Here is a 14,598-nt window from a genome sequence, read left to right on the forward strand (position 1 = left end):
TTCCCGGATGTGAAATGCCACGATGTTTTTAAAGGAATGAAATAAAAGTTGTCTTATTTTATCTACTGGTCGGTGAGTGCCCTGCTTTTTTCTATGCTTTTGCAATACTTTTGCAAGTCACTGTATATGTAACAAATGTATTAACCAGGATATCCTATAGTTAGAATCAAAGTCAATGGTAACCTTCGATTATAAATGGCACCCGTCAGGGGTGTCCCCTGTCTCCCTTATTGTACATTCTAAATGGAGAACATCTCTTGTCCTCTATTAGTGCCAACCCAGATATCACTCATTACCATTAGGTGATCAATATATAAATGTATTGCTTTTACCAATGACATCCTCTTATATATAACTCAGCTCCACACTTCCCTTCCTTCTTTGATGGCAGAGCTTGAAGACTTAGGCTCCTGGTCAAACTTTAAGGTCAATACAGTGGAGTCAGAGGCATAACTTGTCTCTCTTTCACCTGATAAATTAGCTCACCTCCAGAGTAATTACTGTTTCGAAGGGCCTTCCTCTGGGATGTACTATTTGGGGGTGAAAATTCACAAAGACTTGACGCGTCTGTGTGACCTTAATTTTTGCCCTTTGCTTTCCCAAATAGTCAGGGATCTGGAGTCATGGCAATCAGGGGCTCATTCTAGATTCAGCCGTTTTAGCATTTTGAAAATGAATGTCCTGCCATGATTGTGATATCTTCTGCAGACTATTCCTGTGGCATTTTAGATTGCGTTGAAAAGCCATTTGCTTTATAAAGGTACGGTGGAGGGGCATACATGGGCTGGAGAACACAGATTACACCTATAGCTAGCAAGAAATACAATTATGCAGCAGGATTTCCCCAGTAAGACTCTTGGGCAAGAGCGCCACCAAAGAAGCTCTCAACTAATCTGGGGAGGCAAAAGAATCAGGAGGTTGAGGCTGGACAAAGCCTAGTCCCAGTGGCAGAGGGACACGAGTGGAAATGAGCAAAAGGAACAGCCTTGAATGTTGAGACCATAGACCCCTGGACCCACATGCAGAACTGAAGAGAGCACAGAGAGTGCCTCCGGAAGAAGGAACATGACCTGGTGCATGACAAGGATCATGCCCAGGAATTCCATGCACTCAGAAAGCACATGACAGGATCTTACTTCCTTGATAAGCCAGCCAAACCAGAAAAGGAAGTCCAAGTGATCTGAAAATTAATCAGATTATCCATCTTGAAGGGAGCCTACACTATGTAAACATGGCAACTCCTATGGAATTTAGGATGGCCATGAAAGACGACATCACCTAGGAAAATACTCAGCGGACCAAAGGAAAGAGCAACAAACTGAAAAAGAAACAAACCCACCACAAAACAAAGAAAACAGACCATGGCACACCGCGATGGGAATCTGGAGGTAATCACCAGACTCCAGGGAGGCCACCACCGACCACAGGGGTTACATGCGGAACCTGCGGACAAACCCATTAAGCTCCTTCAAGACAGAAAGCCGCGGCTGCAATTGATCGGTCTGTAAGCCACTATCAGTATTTCCCATGGCTGAGGGGTGGGGTCGGGGAATTTACCCCAGACATAGGGTCAAGATTATTTGCGGTTTACTATTCCTTTTGTATGGGGCCACAGTGACAGGTGCAACATACTACTATGGCGCGTTGTCATAGGATCAGGGCAGCTGCGCCATAATAGTATGGCCTTGAGTTAATAAATCAGAAGAGACTGTTTTAGTCTCACCAGCAAAAAAGTATGAGAATCTGTCCTAACAGTGCTCTAAAAGTAAATGACAATAATCATGTATGATACTGTTTGATGAGCCTTTGTATCTAAGGGTCCATTCACACGGAGTAACGTGCCGTGTGACCTGGCACGTATACGGCGTGTGAGACTTTGAGCGCCGTAAAAGCTCTCATTGATTTCAATGGGAGCCTGGATCGTATACGCAGCGTTATTTTGCGGCCGTGATTTTGGTGGTTACCACCACCAAATAGTAAAACAACAAATAACACACATACAAAAAAAGCAAACAATCTGAGAATTAACATATAATAATGACTTAAAACATAATAGAACATTTGAGAAAACACCTGACTAAAGAAAACATATAAACATATCAAAACATGAACATAAAATGTGAGTAATCTGATAATCATAAATAACCACAAAACGAAGGACAATAGAACCAAACATACAAATCTGCAGCATGAAATACAATGAGGAAAAAATAAATAAATAAATAAAATATGGTATCCTACCTAAGCTTGGAAAAGATGTACAGTAAAAAAGTCCAAGGGAGTAAGGCCAGGATGAGGAGATCTCGCGACAGAGCGATTGCATGTTTAATACCCCACATGGTTCTTAGAAGGAAGGGCATCAGTTCCTATGGAGACAGGTCAGCTGACACAAAAGTCATGTGATCAGCAAAAGCCGGTAACTACAAATGCTTCAAGATGAAAAAAGAAGAAAGATGATACACATTTAATAAAAATAAATAAGATCAGATTTATAGTTGAGACCCTCTGGATACTGAGTACCCAACTCAAATATCCAGAAGGCCTCCCTTTTCAACACCTTTCTTCTCCAATCACCACCACGCAGTGGTCTGCTGACCTGCTTGATAGCGAAAAAATGCAGGGAAGATAAGTCACCATGATGTTTAGTATAAAGTGCTTAGAAACGCCAGAAACTGTATTCACATTGGCACTGCTGCAATCTACAATATGTTCAGATATACCCACCTTAAGGGGACGTATAGTACATCCTACATGATATAAATTGCAAACATTGCACCATACTAAATATACCACATATTTTGACCTACAGTTAAGAAAACTTTTAATTCAATATTTTTTGTGGTTTTTATTATTCTCAAAAACAGATAATTTCCAAACATACTGGCACACTTGGCATCTAGGAGTCCCACATTTATGGAAATCACAGATGTCAAGCCAGGTCTTCCTGCCAACATCAGAGGATTCTACATACAAACTTGGAAAAAATAAAAAGAACAGCACTGCGCAAGCACTTAGTGCATTATCCCTGATAAGCACTCAACAGAAAACTGATATTGTGCTCACCGTAGGAGGTTGTGAATGGTCAGAACTCCTTTAACAGCATACACCAGATATGTGTAGACCTCATGAATGTTGGTATTCGGAGGATAGTACAACCATCACCGGGATGTGAAAACACTCATACTTGAAAGAACCAAAGATTCACAAGTTGAATAACGAATAAATATCCGTGCTTATCAGAGGTACGTGCAAAACAAATCCTTTAATCAGACACTTTGAATAAAACCACAATGTGTTTCGGGCGGAATATGCCCTTCATCAGGTAAAAATTTCTGAGATATATACACACAGAAGTAAAATATACATCTAAACAAAAACAAAGTACATTAAAAAAAATAAATAAAAGATTATTATACTCAATGGCCGGTTTCACACCAGCTGAACATATGGTCTGTGAGCTACAGATTAAAAATAGCTAAAAGATGACAATAACCCACAATGGTTCTTCACAAAACATTCACAATTAAATATTCACAATTAAATAGTAGCACAATAAAGCAATCTAGAGACATAACAATAGACTTTAGTCTCATTTATGCTGTTGAAAAGAGTTAAATATGCTGTGTGTATATATCTCAGAAATTTTTCACCTGATGAAGGGCATATTCCACCCGAAACGCGTTGTGGTTTTATTCAAAGTGTCTGATTAAAGGATTTGTTTTGCAAGTACCTCTGGTAAGTGCGGATATTTATTCGTTATTCAACTTGTGAATCTTTGGTCCTTTCAAGTATATCAACATACAAACTTGGGGATTTTGGATAATGGTAGCTAAGATGTCATCCTGTAAGAGAATAGGTAAGTATTTACAAACAATGTGCACAACATATTTATAATTGTTGCTATAACTAGTGCAGAAAAATACTCCCGTATTTCGAACATCCCCGTTGTTAGAAGAACTGTGTAACAGGGATGATCTCTGTTTTTTACTGACAATGTTTTTGGCTCTATCAAGAGACTATGAGGGATAACCTCTGGATTTTAATCTATTACAGGTTATATCTTTTTGCTTAGAAAAATCATTTTCATCAAAACCGGCCCTCTTAATCCTAACCAGTTCTCCCACAGGTACAGATTTTATGGTATGTGCTGGATGACAACTGAAAGCATGTAAACTAGTATTCCTGGAATGTTTTTTCTGAAACGGAGAAGTAACCACTGTATAAATTTTATGTGTCAGCGGGACCTTTGTGGCCACCTCAAGACTGATGCCGCTGCACCCCCCTATAGTTATGTCCCTGCTTTGCCAACTGTTACCGCTGCACTCCCTATTATAGTTACGCCCCTTCTTTGCCAACTGTTACCGCTGCACCCCCTTATATTTACGCCCCTGCTTTGCCGACTGTTATCGCTGCACTCCCTATTATAGTTAAGCCACTGCTTTGCCAACTGTTACCGCTGTACCCCCCTATAGTTACGCCCCTGCTTTGCCGACTGTTACCGCTGCACCCCCTATTATAGTTACGCCCCTGCTTTGCCAACTGTTACCGCTGCACCCCCTATTATAGTTACGCTCCTGCTTTGCCAACTGTTACCGCAGCACTCCCCTATAGTTACGTCCCTGCTTTGCCGGCTGTTACCGCTGAACCCCCTATAGTTACGCCCCTGCTTTGCTGACTGTTACTGCTGCACCCCCTATTATAGTTACGCCTCTGCTTTGCCGACTGTTACTGCTGCACCCTCTATTATAGTTACGCCCCTGCTTTGCCGACTGTTACTGCTGCACCCCCTATTATAGTTACGTCCCTGCTTTGCCGACTGTTACTGCTGCACCCTCTATTATAGTTACGCCCCTGCTTTGCCTACTGTTACCGCTGCACCCCCCTATAGTTACACCCCTGCTTTGCCGACTACTACCGCTGCACTCCTCTATGGTTACACCCCTGCTTTGCCGGCTGTTACCGCTGCACCCCCTGTAGTTACGCCGCTGCTTTGCCGACTGTTACCGCTGCACCCCCCTATAGTTATGACCCTGCTTTGCGAACTGTTACCGCTGCACCCCCTATTATAGTTACACCCCTGCTTTGCCGACTGCTACCGCTGCACCCTCTATTATAGTTATGCCCCTGCTTTGCCGACTGTTACCGCTGCACCCCCTATTATAGTTACGCCCCTGCTTTGCAGACTGCTACCGCTGCACTCCTCTATGGTTACACCCCTGCTTTGCCCGCTGTTACCGCAGCACCCCCTGTAGTTATGCCCCTGCTTTGCTGACTGTTACCGCTGCACCCCCTATTATAGTTATGCCCCTGCTTTGCTGACTGTTACCGCTGCACCCCCTATTATAGTTATGCGACTGCTTTGCCGACTGTTACCGCTGCACGCCCTATTATAGTTATGCCCCTGCTTTGCCGACTGTTACCGCTGCACCCCCTATTATAGTTACGCCCCTGCTTTGCAGACTACTACCGCTGCACTCCTCTATGGTTACACCCCTGCTTTGCCCGCTGTTACCGCAGCACCCCCTGTAGTTATGCCCCTGCTTTGCCGACTGTTACCGCTGCACCCCCTATTATAGTTATGCCCCAGCTTTGCCGACTGTTACCGCTGCACCCCCTATTATAGTTACACCCCTGCTTTGCCGACTGCTACCGCTGCACCCTCTATTATAGTTATGCCCCTGCTTTGCCGACTGTTACCGCTGCACCCCCTATTATAGTTACGCCCCTGCTTTGCAGACTGCTACCGCTGCACTCCTCTATGGTTACACCCCTGCTTTGCCCGCTGTTACCGCAGCACCCCCTGTAGTTATGCCCCTGCTTTGCTGACTGTTACCGCTGCACCCCCTATTATAGTTATGCCCCTGCTTTGCTGACTGTTACCGCTGCACCCCCCTATAGTTACACCCCTGCTTTGCCGACTACTACCGCTGCACTCCTCTATGGTTACACCCCTGCTTTGCCGGCTGTTACCGCTGCACCCCCTGTAGTTACGCCGCTGCTTTGCCGACTGTTACCGCTGCACCCCCCTATAGTTACGACCCTGCTTTGCGAACTGTTACCGCTGCACCCCCTATTATAGTTACACCCCTGCTTTGCCGACTGCTACCGCTGCACCCTCTATTATAGTTATGCCCCTGCTTTGCCGACTGTTACCGCTGCACCCCCTATTATAGTTACGCCCCTGCTTTGCAGACTGCTACCGCTGCACTCCTCTATGGTTACACCCCTGCTTTGCCCGCTGTTACCGCAGCACCCCCTGTAGTTATGCCCCTGCTTTGCTGACTGTTACCGCTGCACCCCCTATTATAGTTATGCCCTTGCTTTGCTGACTGTTACCGCTGCACCCCCTATTATAGTTATGCGACTGCTTTGCCGACTGTTACCGCTGCACGCCCTATTATAGTTATGCCCCTGCTTTGCCGACTGTTACCGCTGCACCCCCTATTATAGTTACGCCCCTGCTTTGCAGACTACTACCGCTGCACTCCTCTATGGTTACACCCCTGCTTTGCCCGCTGTTACCGCAGCACCCCCTGTAGTTATGCCCCTGCTTTGCCGACTGTTACCGCTGCACCCCCTATTATAGTTATGCCCCAGCTTTGCCGACTGTTACCGCTGCACCCCCTATTATAGTTACGCCCCTGCTTTGCAGACTGCTACCGCTGCACTCCTCTATGGTTACACCCCTGCTTTGCCCGCTGTTACCGCAGCACCCCCTGTAGTTATGCCCCTGCTTTGCTGACTGTTACCGCTGCACCCCCTATTATAGTTATGCCCCTGCTTTGCTGACTGTTACCGCTGCACCCCCCTATAGTTACACCCCTGCTTTGCCGACTACTACCGCTGCACTCCTCTATGGTTACACCCCTGCTTTGCCGGCTGTTACCGCTGCACCCCCTGTAGTTACGCCGCTGCTTTGCCGACTGTTACCGCTGCACCCCCCTATAGTTACGACCCTGCTTTGCGAACTGTTACCGCTGCACCCCCTATTATAGTTACACCCCTGCTTTGCCGACTGCTACCGCTGCACCCTCTATTATAGTTATGCCCCTGCTTTGCCGACTGTTACCGCTGCACCCCCTATTATAGTTACGCCCCTGCTTTGCAGACTGCTACCGCTGCACTCCTCTATGGTTACACCCCTGCTTTGCCCGCTGTTACCGCAGCACCCCCTGTAGTTATGCCCCTGCTTTGCTGACTGTTACCGCTGCACCCCCTATTATAGTTATGCCCTTGCTTTGCTGACTGTTACCGCTGCACCCCCTATTATAGTTATGCGACTGCTTTGCCGACTGTTACCGCTGCACGCCCTATTATAGTTATGCCCCTGCTTTGCCGACTGTTACCGCTGCACCCCCTATTATAGTTACGCCCCTGCTTTGCAGACTACTACCGCTGCACTCCTCTATGGTTACACCCCTGCTTTGCCCGCTGTTACCGCAGCACCCCCTGTAGTTATGCCCCTGCTTTGCCGACTGTTACCGCTGCACCCCCTATTATAGTTATGCCCCTGCTTTGCCGACTGTTACCGCTGCACCCCCTATTATAGTTACACCCCTGCTTTGCCGACTGCTACCGCTGCACCCTCTATTATAGTTATGCCCCTGCTTTGCCGACTGTTACCGCTGCACCCCCTATTATAGTTACGCGACTGCTTTGCTGACTGTTACCGCTGCACCCCCTATTATCGTTATGCCCCTGCTTTGCCGACTGTTACCGCTGCACCCCCTATTATAGTTACGCGACTGCTTTGCCGACTGTTACCGCTGCACCCCCTATTATTGTTACGCCCCTGCTTAGCAGACTGTTACCGCTGCACCCCCTGTTATAGTTACACCCCTGCTTTGCCGACTGCTACCGCTGCACCCCCCTATAGTTACGCCCCTGCTTTGCCGACTGTTACTGCTGCACCCCCTATTATAGTTACGCCCCTGCTTTGCTGACTGCTACCGCTGCACTCCTCTATGGTTACGCCCCTGCTTTGTGCATTCTTTCACTTGCTGTCCCAGATCTTTATCTGCTGTGGTGCAGCATGGAGATAACCAGATTCTGATTAGTATGTTGGCAGTATATAAATAAATAATAATAAACCAGTATGACAAGGGGGGGTTGGTACTGAACTCCTACCACACAGGACACCAGCAGCTGAGTACATTAGGGCACTGCACTCGGTCTCTACACCACCAGATCCTTTTCAAGACCTTTGCTTGTTGCCAACGAATAGAAACATTTGTTACTTTACAGTTAGAGCTGCATACTCGTTATTAGAGCCGTTCACATAACTGAAGATACTACTGTAGTCAGTTGGACTCCTCACTTAGCTATAGAACAGTAGGATGAACTCCAGTGCCATGTTCTCAGTCTAACGTGCTAGTCTTTCTACTCTGTACTCGGGCCTTGTAACTATACTGTGAGGAGTAACAGAGTGACATCATCCTCCTCACTGGCCGGGACTGGGTGGTGTCAGTGTGAGGATGTGGCTCCGGTCACACAACTGCTATTCAACCCACCTCCTCACACACGGGAAGACGCCTACTGAAGCCTTTCTCTGCGCCACCACCCTGCCTCAGGACCCCTCTGTTCTTTCATTGGTCAGATGTCACATGCATACCTTGCGTGACAGCGCGCTGATTGGTCGTAAATTCACGTTCTTTCCCCCCAATTGGTCAGAACTTCCCGCCCCTCTTCCGCCGGTTCCAATCAGAAGCCGAGCGGCTGACAACGGCCCCTGTGATTGGCTGACTAGCAACATGGCGAGGACGGCGCACAGAGGAGCCGACAGTGACCCTCGGCTCTGCCAGATGGCCGAGGAGGTAGAGCTGCTGGATAGCGGGCGGCAGGAGCGGCCGGAACCCCCAAGGTGGGGTCCTCAACACGCCGGAGCCAGAGAGCTAGCGGAGCTTTACTCACCAGGTGAGAAACTGACAAATGCTAGCCTGAGGGGACGGACACACCCGGGGGCCGCTCACATGTCAGAGGACCCTCGTTCTCCCCTCACACACCCACACTCTCATCCCGGCTGTTCTATTGTACTGTCCCCAGAGGCTGCTTGTCAGCCTAGGGCTTGAGAACAGAGCCGCTGCAGAACCTCCTCATAGCCTTCGCTGTCAACTACTGCCACATGAGGTGATGACGGTTTCCATAGCAACAAGTGTCTTGCCATGTCTTATATGTGGCTGTCATATCTCACCCCCGTCCACTTGTACTTGTGTCTTCTTTTCATTCCCTGAATTGGGCTGTGGGTCTTTCCTCGACCTCTATGTGTTCCCCATAATCTTTGGACATGGCTGTACTATAATAACTTCACACATGGGGTTACACTGCTCTTTGAGGGGTTTTCAATATGTCAGTTCCTTACAGCTTTCAATATTTCAGTTTTTCTTCCTGGAATCAGTTGGAAGTGTCATTGTTTACTCTCAGTAAAGGTCATCTGATGGACACACAGGTTACAGCTTGTTACAGTAGCTTCCCAGTGCTGTGACTTGTAACAAGCTGTGCCCCTGTGTGAGCAGGACACGTTCTCACCGAATGTTACTATACAATGACATCAAGCACAGGTTGCAGAACTTTTCCTGAACTCCTCAGTTCTCCTCCAATGGTCAGTTCCCTGTCTGTCATTGACAGCTGCCTTGCTGTATTTGAAACAACATTTTGTAGGTTAAGTCTCCAGATAACTTAACTGAGTATTAAGGTACTTATTTGGTACTGATTCTTAGTTATGTCACGTCTTGCACATTCACTACTGTCACAAGTCTGTTTGCTTTCCTTAGCAACACCTCCTTATTTTTACTCCACCCAGTAATAAGAATTTTAACTACTGTCTACTAAGATCTCACAATGCATTCTTTCATGGTGACTAGAAAGCCATCGGAATTGCAAATAAAACTTTGCGTGTGAATAGAGGTGTATCTTAGAAGCAAATCACAAATAAAAGGAAGGACTTCTGGGAGTTATGTAAAACAGTATGAAATATTCCCTTTAATTGGAACCAGGTTTGTATGGACAATTGGTTTAGTGTTCCAGATATTCCTATAGTATGTGTGTCCGTAGCTAGGAGCCTGTTAAATTTATCTAGAGATGAAAAAATGGAGAAATGTGGGTGGGCACTCACCAATCAGTAGACGGCACTTTTCTTCTTTATATAAAAAAATGCTTTATTTGGAATAAGTAAAACAAATCCTCAGGGAGGGAGGGATGACATAAATTGGCAGAAAAAACAGGCAACAGCCGTTTCGCGTTATCAAACGCTTTTTCAAGCCTAATATGCCTAACATGCAGGGTTCCTCTGTCCGCTTGAGAAGTCGGACATCTTCTCTTGCGGACAGGGAAGGACGGGCACGGAGTGCAAAAGAACGCACCTGATGCCCATTCATTTGAATGACAGGTGTCACGGACACATCTAGTGTCCGCTCCTAGTGTCCGTGACAGATTTTGAGCGGACACTAGGAGCGGACACTACATGTCGGACACCGACGGTAGTGTGAACGCCCCCTAAGTAGTAAAGTTTTGCTGCAGCACATAAGCAAGCAAAGGGTTAAGTGATCAGAATCCAGTAATGATCAGTATACAGAACAATAAAGGAATCTGGTTATAAAAGCCACACATTGTCCTGTACCCCTCCCATACCTAGTGTGAGGTGATGCCATGAGGTCCGTGACTCACTCATGTTTGCTGTATCGCATGTAGTGACAGAACTGGCTAGGTCACATTTTATGTTCTGGATTTGAAAGTGTGTGTAGATAAAATATAAGGCTGGGAATACACTGCAACACATAACATACATGTAAAAGTCCCACTGCGTTTTAGAGCTGTGATTTGTCTGCTGCTAAAAATAAATCCATTAATTAAAAATTATCTAAGACTTATCGAATTGCATTGAAGTCAACGGTGAAAAGTTGCATGCAACTTGTGACTAAAGTCCAGTGTTGGATTTCTTATGAAAGTTATCGCATTCAGATGAAGGGGTGTAGGTTGTTAATGTTGCTGTGTTGCAATCATTTAACCTTTTAGGAGACGTAGACAGTTTTCATTTTTGTGTTTTCGTTTTTCACTCCTACATTCCAAAAGCCATAACTTTCTCGTTTTTCTGTCATTTTTGCCTGACAAGTTGTACTTCAGAATGGTACCATTTATTACTCTGTACAATGTACCGGGAAGTAAATTCAGAATGACGTGGAATAGAGAAAAAAAACGCTGTGCTGCAGTTTTCTCTTGTTTGGTTGGTTGTTTGTTTTTTGTTTTTTTGTTTTTTTTTTTAAATTTCTACTCTGTGATAAAAATGCTATGTTAGCTTTATTCTGCAGATCTGAATGTTCACTGTGATACCACACGATGATCACTTCTTATTTCATTTTTCTATGGAGGTAATTTAGCAGGGGGAAAAAAAGCCAAATCGGCCATTTTCATATTTTATCCCACTATGGCGTTTACCAAATTTTTTTATATTTTAATAGCTTGGGTATTTTGGACTTGGGGATACCTAATGTTTGTTTTTACTTTTATTTATGTTTATATGTGATCTAGGGAAAAGGGGTGATTTTTAACTTTTTTTTTTTTTTTTCTATTTTAAAAAACTTGTGTTTTTTTTTTTTTTTTTTTAAACCCTTGAACATATGATCTTTAGCTCACCTGTGCCATAGGCTGAAATACTACTGTATGGCAGTCTATGGCAGATTTGCTATGTAACTTTTGAAGCCTGCTGCATGAATGTTTCAGCTGTTACATTACTATGGCAGTGCTGGGAGCCTTCAGAAGGCTCCAGGCTGCCAAGGAAACGGTATGATTCCCCCGATCGTGCTGCGGGGCTGTCATATAATTTTTTTGTTTTGTGACGTGTTGCCATTGTGGTTTTTCCCGCAGTGCTTATTTTCTGCAGCCCGTTACCTGGGGCCTTAGTCTCAAAAAGCATTTTAAGGCCAGGGCCCCACCGGAAAGAAACAGTCTCTGCCAAGTAAATGGGATTCTATCAAGTCCCATCCAAACATTACAGAAAAATATGTGCAGCTGTTTTGGAAATTGTGGAATGTCAATTATACCTATGGAAATGCTGACAATTTCCCTATAGTAGAAAGTCCACAGAGGAAAAAGAAGGTGGGACCCCTGAAATGCATTGCCGCCGTATATAGTCGAGTATAAGCCGAATTTTTCAGCCCAGTTTTTGTGCTGAAAAAGCCCCCTTCGGCTTATACTCGAGTCAGCAAAAAAAAAATCTCCCATAAAATAGTGCAAAAAAAAAAAAAAGATTTAAAAAAAATAAAAGTTCTAAATCCCTCCTTTCCCTAGAATACATACAAAAGTAGAAAATTACTGTGAAACACAAACACATTAGGTATCACTGTGTCTGAAAGTGCCCAGTCTACTGAATATACGGCATCTGCAGTGCTCCTGTTCCATCGGGAAGGGGTTAATAGGAGCACTGCGGATGCCCTATATTCAGCCAGGCTGAATTCCAAGTGGGGGAAGAAAAAACTCAGTCCTCAAGCTCAGGGAAGGGGCAGACAGACAACCAAAACACCCCCTCCCCTTCCCCAGCACCCAGCATCTATTGCACTCAAAAACTCCGACCATTTTAATTTTTGAAATTTTCCAGTAGCTGCTGCATTTCCCCCTCCTAGGCTTATACTCAAGTCAATAAGTTTTCCCAATTTTTTGTGGTAAAATTAGGGGCCTCGGCTTATATTCGGGTCGGCTTATACTCGAGTATATATGGTATGTATTTATTTTTATTTTTTTTTTAACTCCTCCTTGGCCTTTTGTATTGTATTTGGATCACCACAGTAGATAATTGTGACATTTTTGTGGGGCTTTGTAACACCGCAGTAGGGCACTGTAACTTCTCAGTGGTTAATTGTGACATTGCAATAGCATATTGTGTCATCAGCAGTCAGCAACCAGTAGCTAAGGAAACACGTATGGCTCATGCCCCCATCTGTGTGACTTGCCTTGACAGCCCTCTGGCCATAAGCCCATGTTACAATATGACATCAAAACTGGCGATATTGAATATGTATCCAAACCTCTTAGCAGTGCCAGCTTAGATGGTATAATATTATAGTGTAATTACAGAAAAATTTCTGCAAATATTGTTCGTAATATCCTAATTAGGTTTTCTCCAAACTTACATTATTATTATTTATTATAATATTAATAATTAAATAAATAGTGGAGATTGACTGACTATGGCTCTCGAGCACCAGTTAAAATTGAATGTCGCTTAGAGTGAATAGGACATTGGAGGCCAATGCTTTAGGAACTTCAAAAAGCATGGCTGGAAAAGTTTGGTATTGTAATTTCCTGCAGCTGACTATTATCTGTCAAGTCCTACAACCACACAAAGTCATAACGTAATGTTAATAATAATGTATATTATGGAGTTGCTATTTATGCTTTTGCTTGTCTGTTGTGGTAAGGTCATTGCGCAAGCTGAATATAAATAGTATAACTTTTTACATTGTTTAGCTGGTGTGCAGTGGGTTTTGTGCAATGCTGCGAAATGTCACACGCCCTCAGCTATTATGAGGAAACTGATTCATGTGGATCTAAGCTATAGTCCCCAAACTCTGTGTATTCCAGTCCTAGAGTCCTGTAGAGATGAAGGAGTAGCTGGAATTATGCCTTGTAAATTACTTCTCTATCAAGAGCTGAGAAAACCTGAGACGTCAGATGCTAAGAGCCACCATTCTGTGACTCAACTTCACTTATAGTTACATGTGCCACATTCTGTGCCAGATGGATTACATGGATTCATCTATAGTAATTATGTGTTAGCTGTTACCCCAGACTTCCTGCTTAACTAATAGAATACCAAGAGACAGTGAAGACTGACATACATACAGGAATGTATATAACTCAGCTTAAAGAGGTTACTCAAACAAGAAAAAAGATCTTTAATTTGGCTCTTTATCTCTCTATATTATAAAAATGAATTCTTGTCTGTCTGTCCTCTAATGCAAACCAAATGACTGGACCGATCTTCACCAAATTTGGTACAGAGATACTTCAGGTATCCGGGAAGGTTTAAGACAAGACTCCAACTCGCTTGGACGTACCATTGCTGAGATACAGCATTCTAAACACAATGCCCCCCCCTTGGCCCTTACAAACCTGCAAGTCTTTCACTCATATTCCAACTGCAATACACACAGTCATTCCACATGCACAATACAACACTGATATACAAACTGAGATACACACATCAGAGGATTAGATACACAGATCAGCACACAGTATCACACGCCAGAGGATTAGATACATGCGTCTGCACACAGTCTCACAACAGAGGATTAAATACGCGCTTCTGCACAGTTCAACACACTGAAGGATTAGATACATGCGTCTGCACACTGTTTCATGTGCCGAAGGATTAGATACACGTGTCTGCACACAGTAACACACGCCGGGTGATTGGATACATGCGTCTGAACACAGTACCACATGCCAAAGGATTGGATACACGCATCTGCACACAGTTCCACACACCAGAGCATAAGATATGTACCTCTGCACACAGTACCACATGCCGTAGGATTAGATATGCGCCTCTTCACACAATACCACACAGGGGAGGATTAGATACGTGTGTCTGCACACAGTACCACA

At 44.6% G+C, this 14,598-nt stretch overlaps 1 protein-coding gene across 1 annotated transcript in view; it reads left to right on the forward strand.

The window, feature by feature from the left end:
* The first annotated feature begins 8,732 nt into the window (after window positions 1-8,732).
* The window catches only part of PEDS1 (plasmanylethanolamine desaturase 1), a 47,746-nt gene continuing 41,880 nt past the window's right edge, over window positions 8,733-14,598 (forward strand). Inside the window, exon 1 of the mRNA XM_075276811.1 lies at window positions 8,733-8,913. Coding sequence (XP_075132912.1) covers window positions 8,751-8,913 — 163 coding nt within the window. The 5' untranslated portion in view covers window positions 8,733-8,750. The remainder of the gene's footprint in view (window positions 8,914-14,598) is intronic.

This window comes from Leptodactylus fuscus, chromosome 6 (assembly GCF_031893055.1).
Source record: "Leptodactylus fuscus isolate aLepFus1 chromosome 6, aLepFus1.hap2, whole genome shotgun sequence".
Taxonomy (NCBI): domain Eukaryota; kingdom Metazoa; phylum Chordata; class Amphibia; order Anura; family Leptodactylidae; genus Leptodactylus; species Leptodactylus fuscus.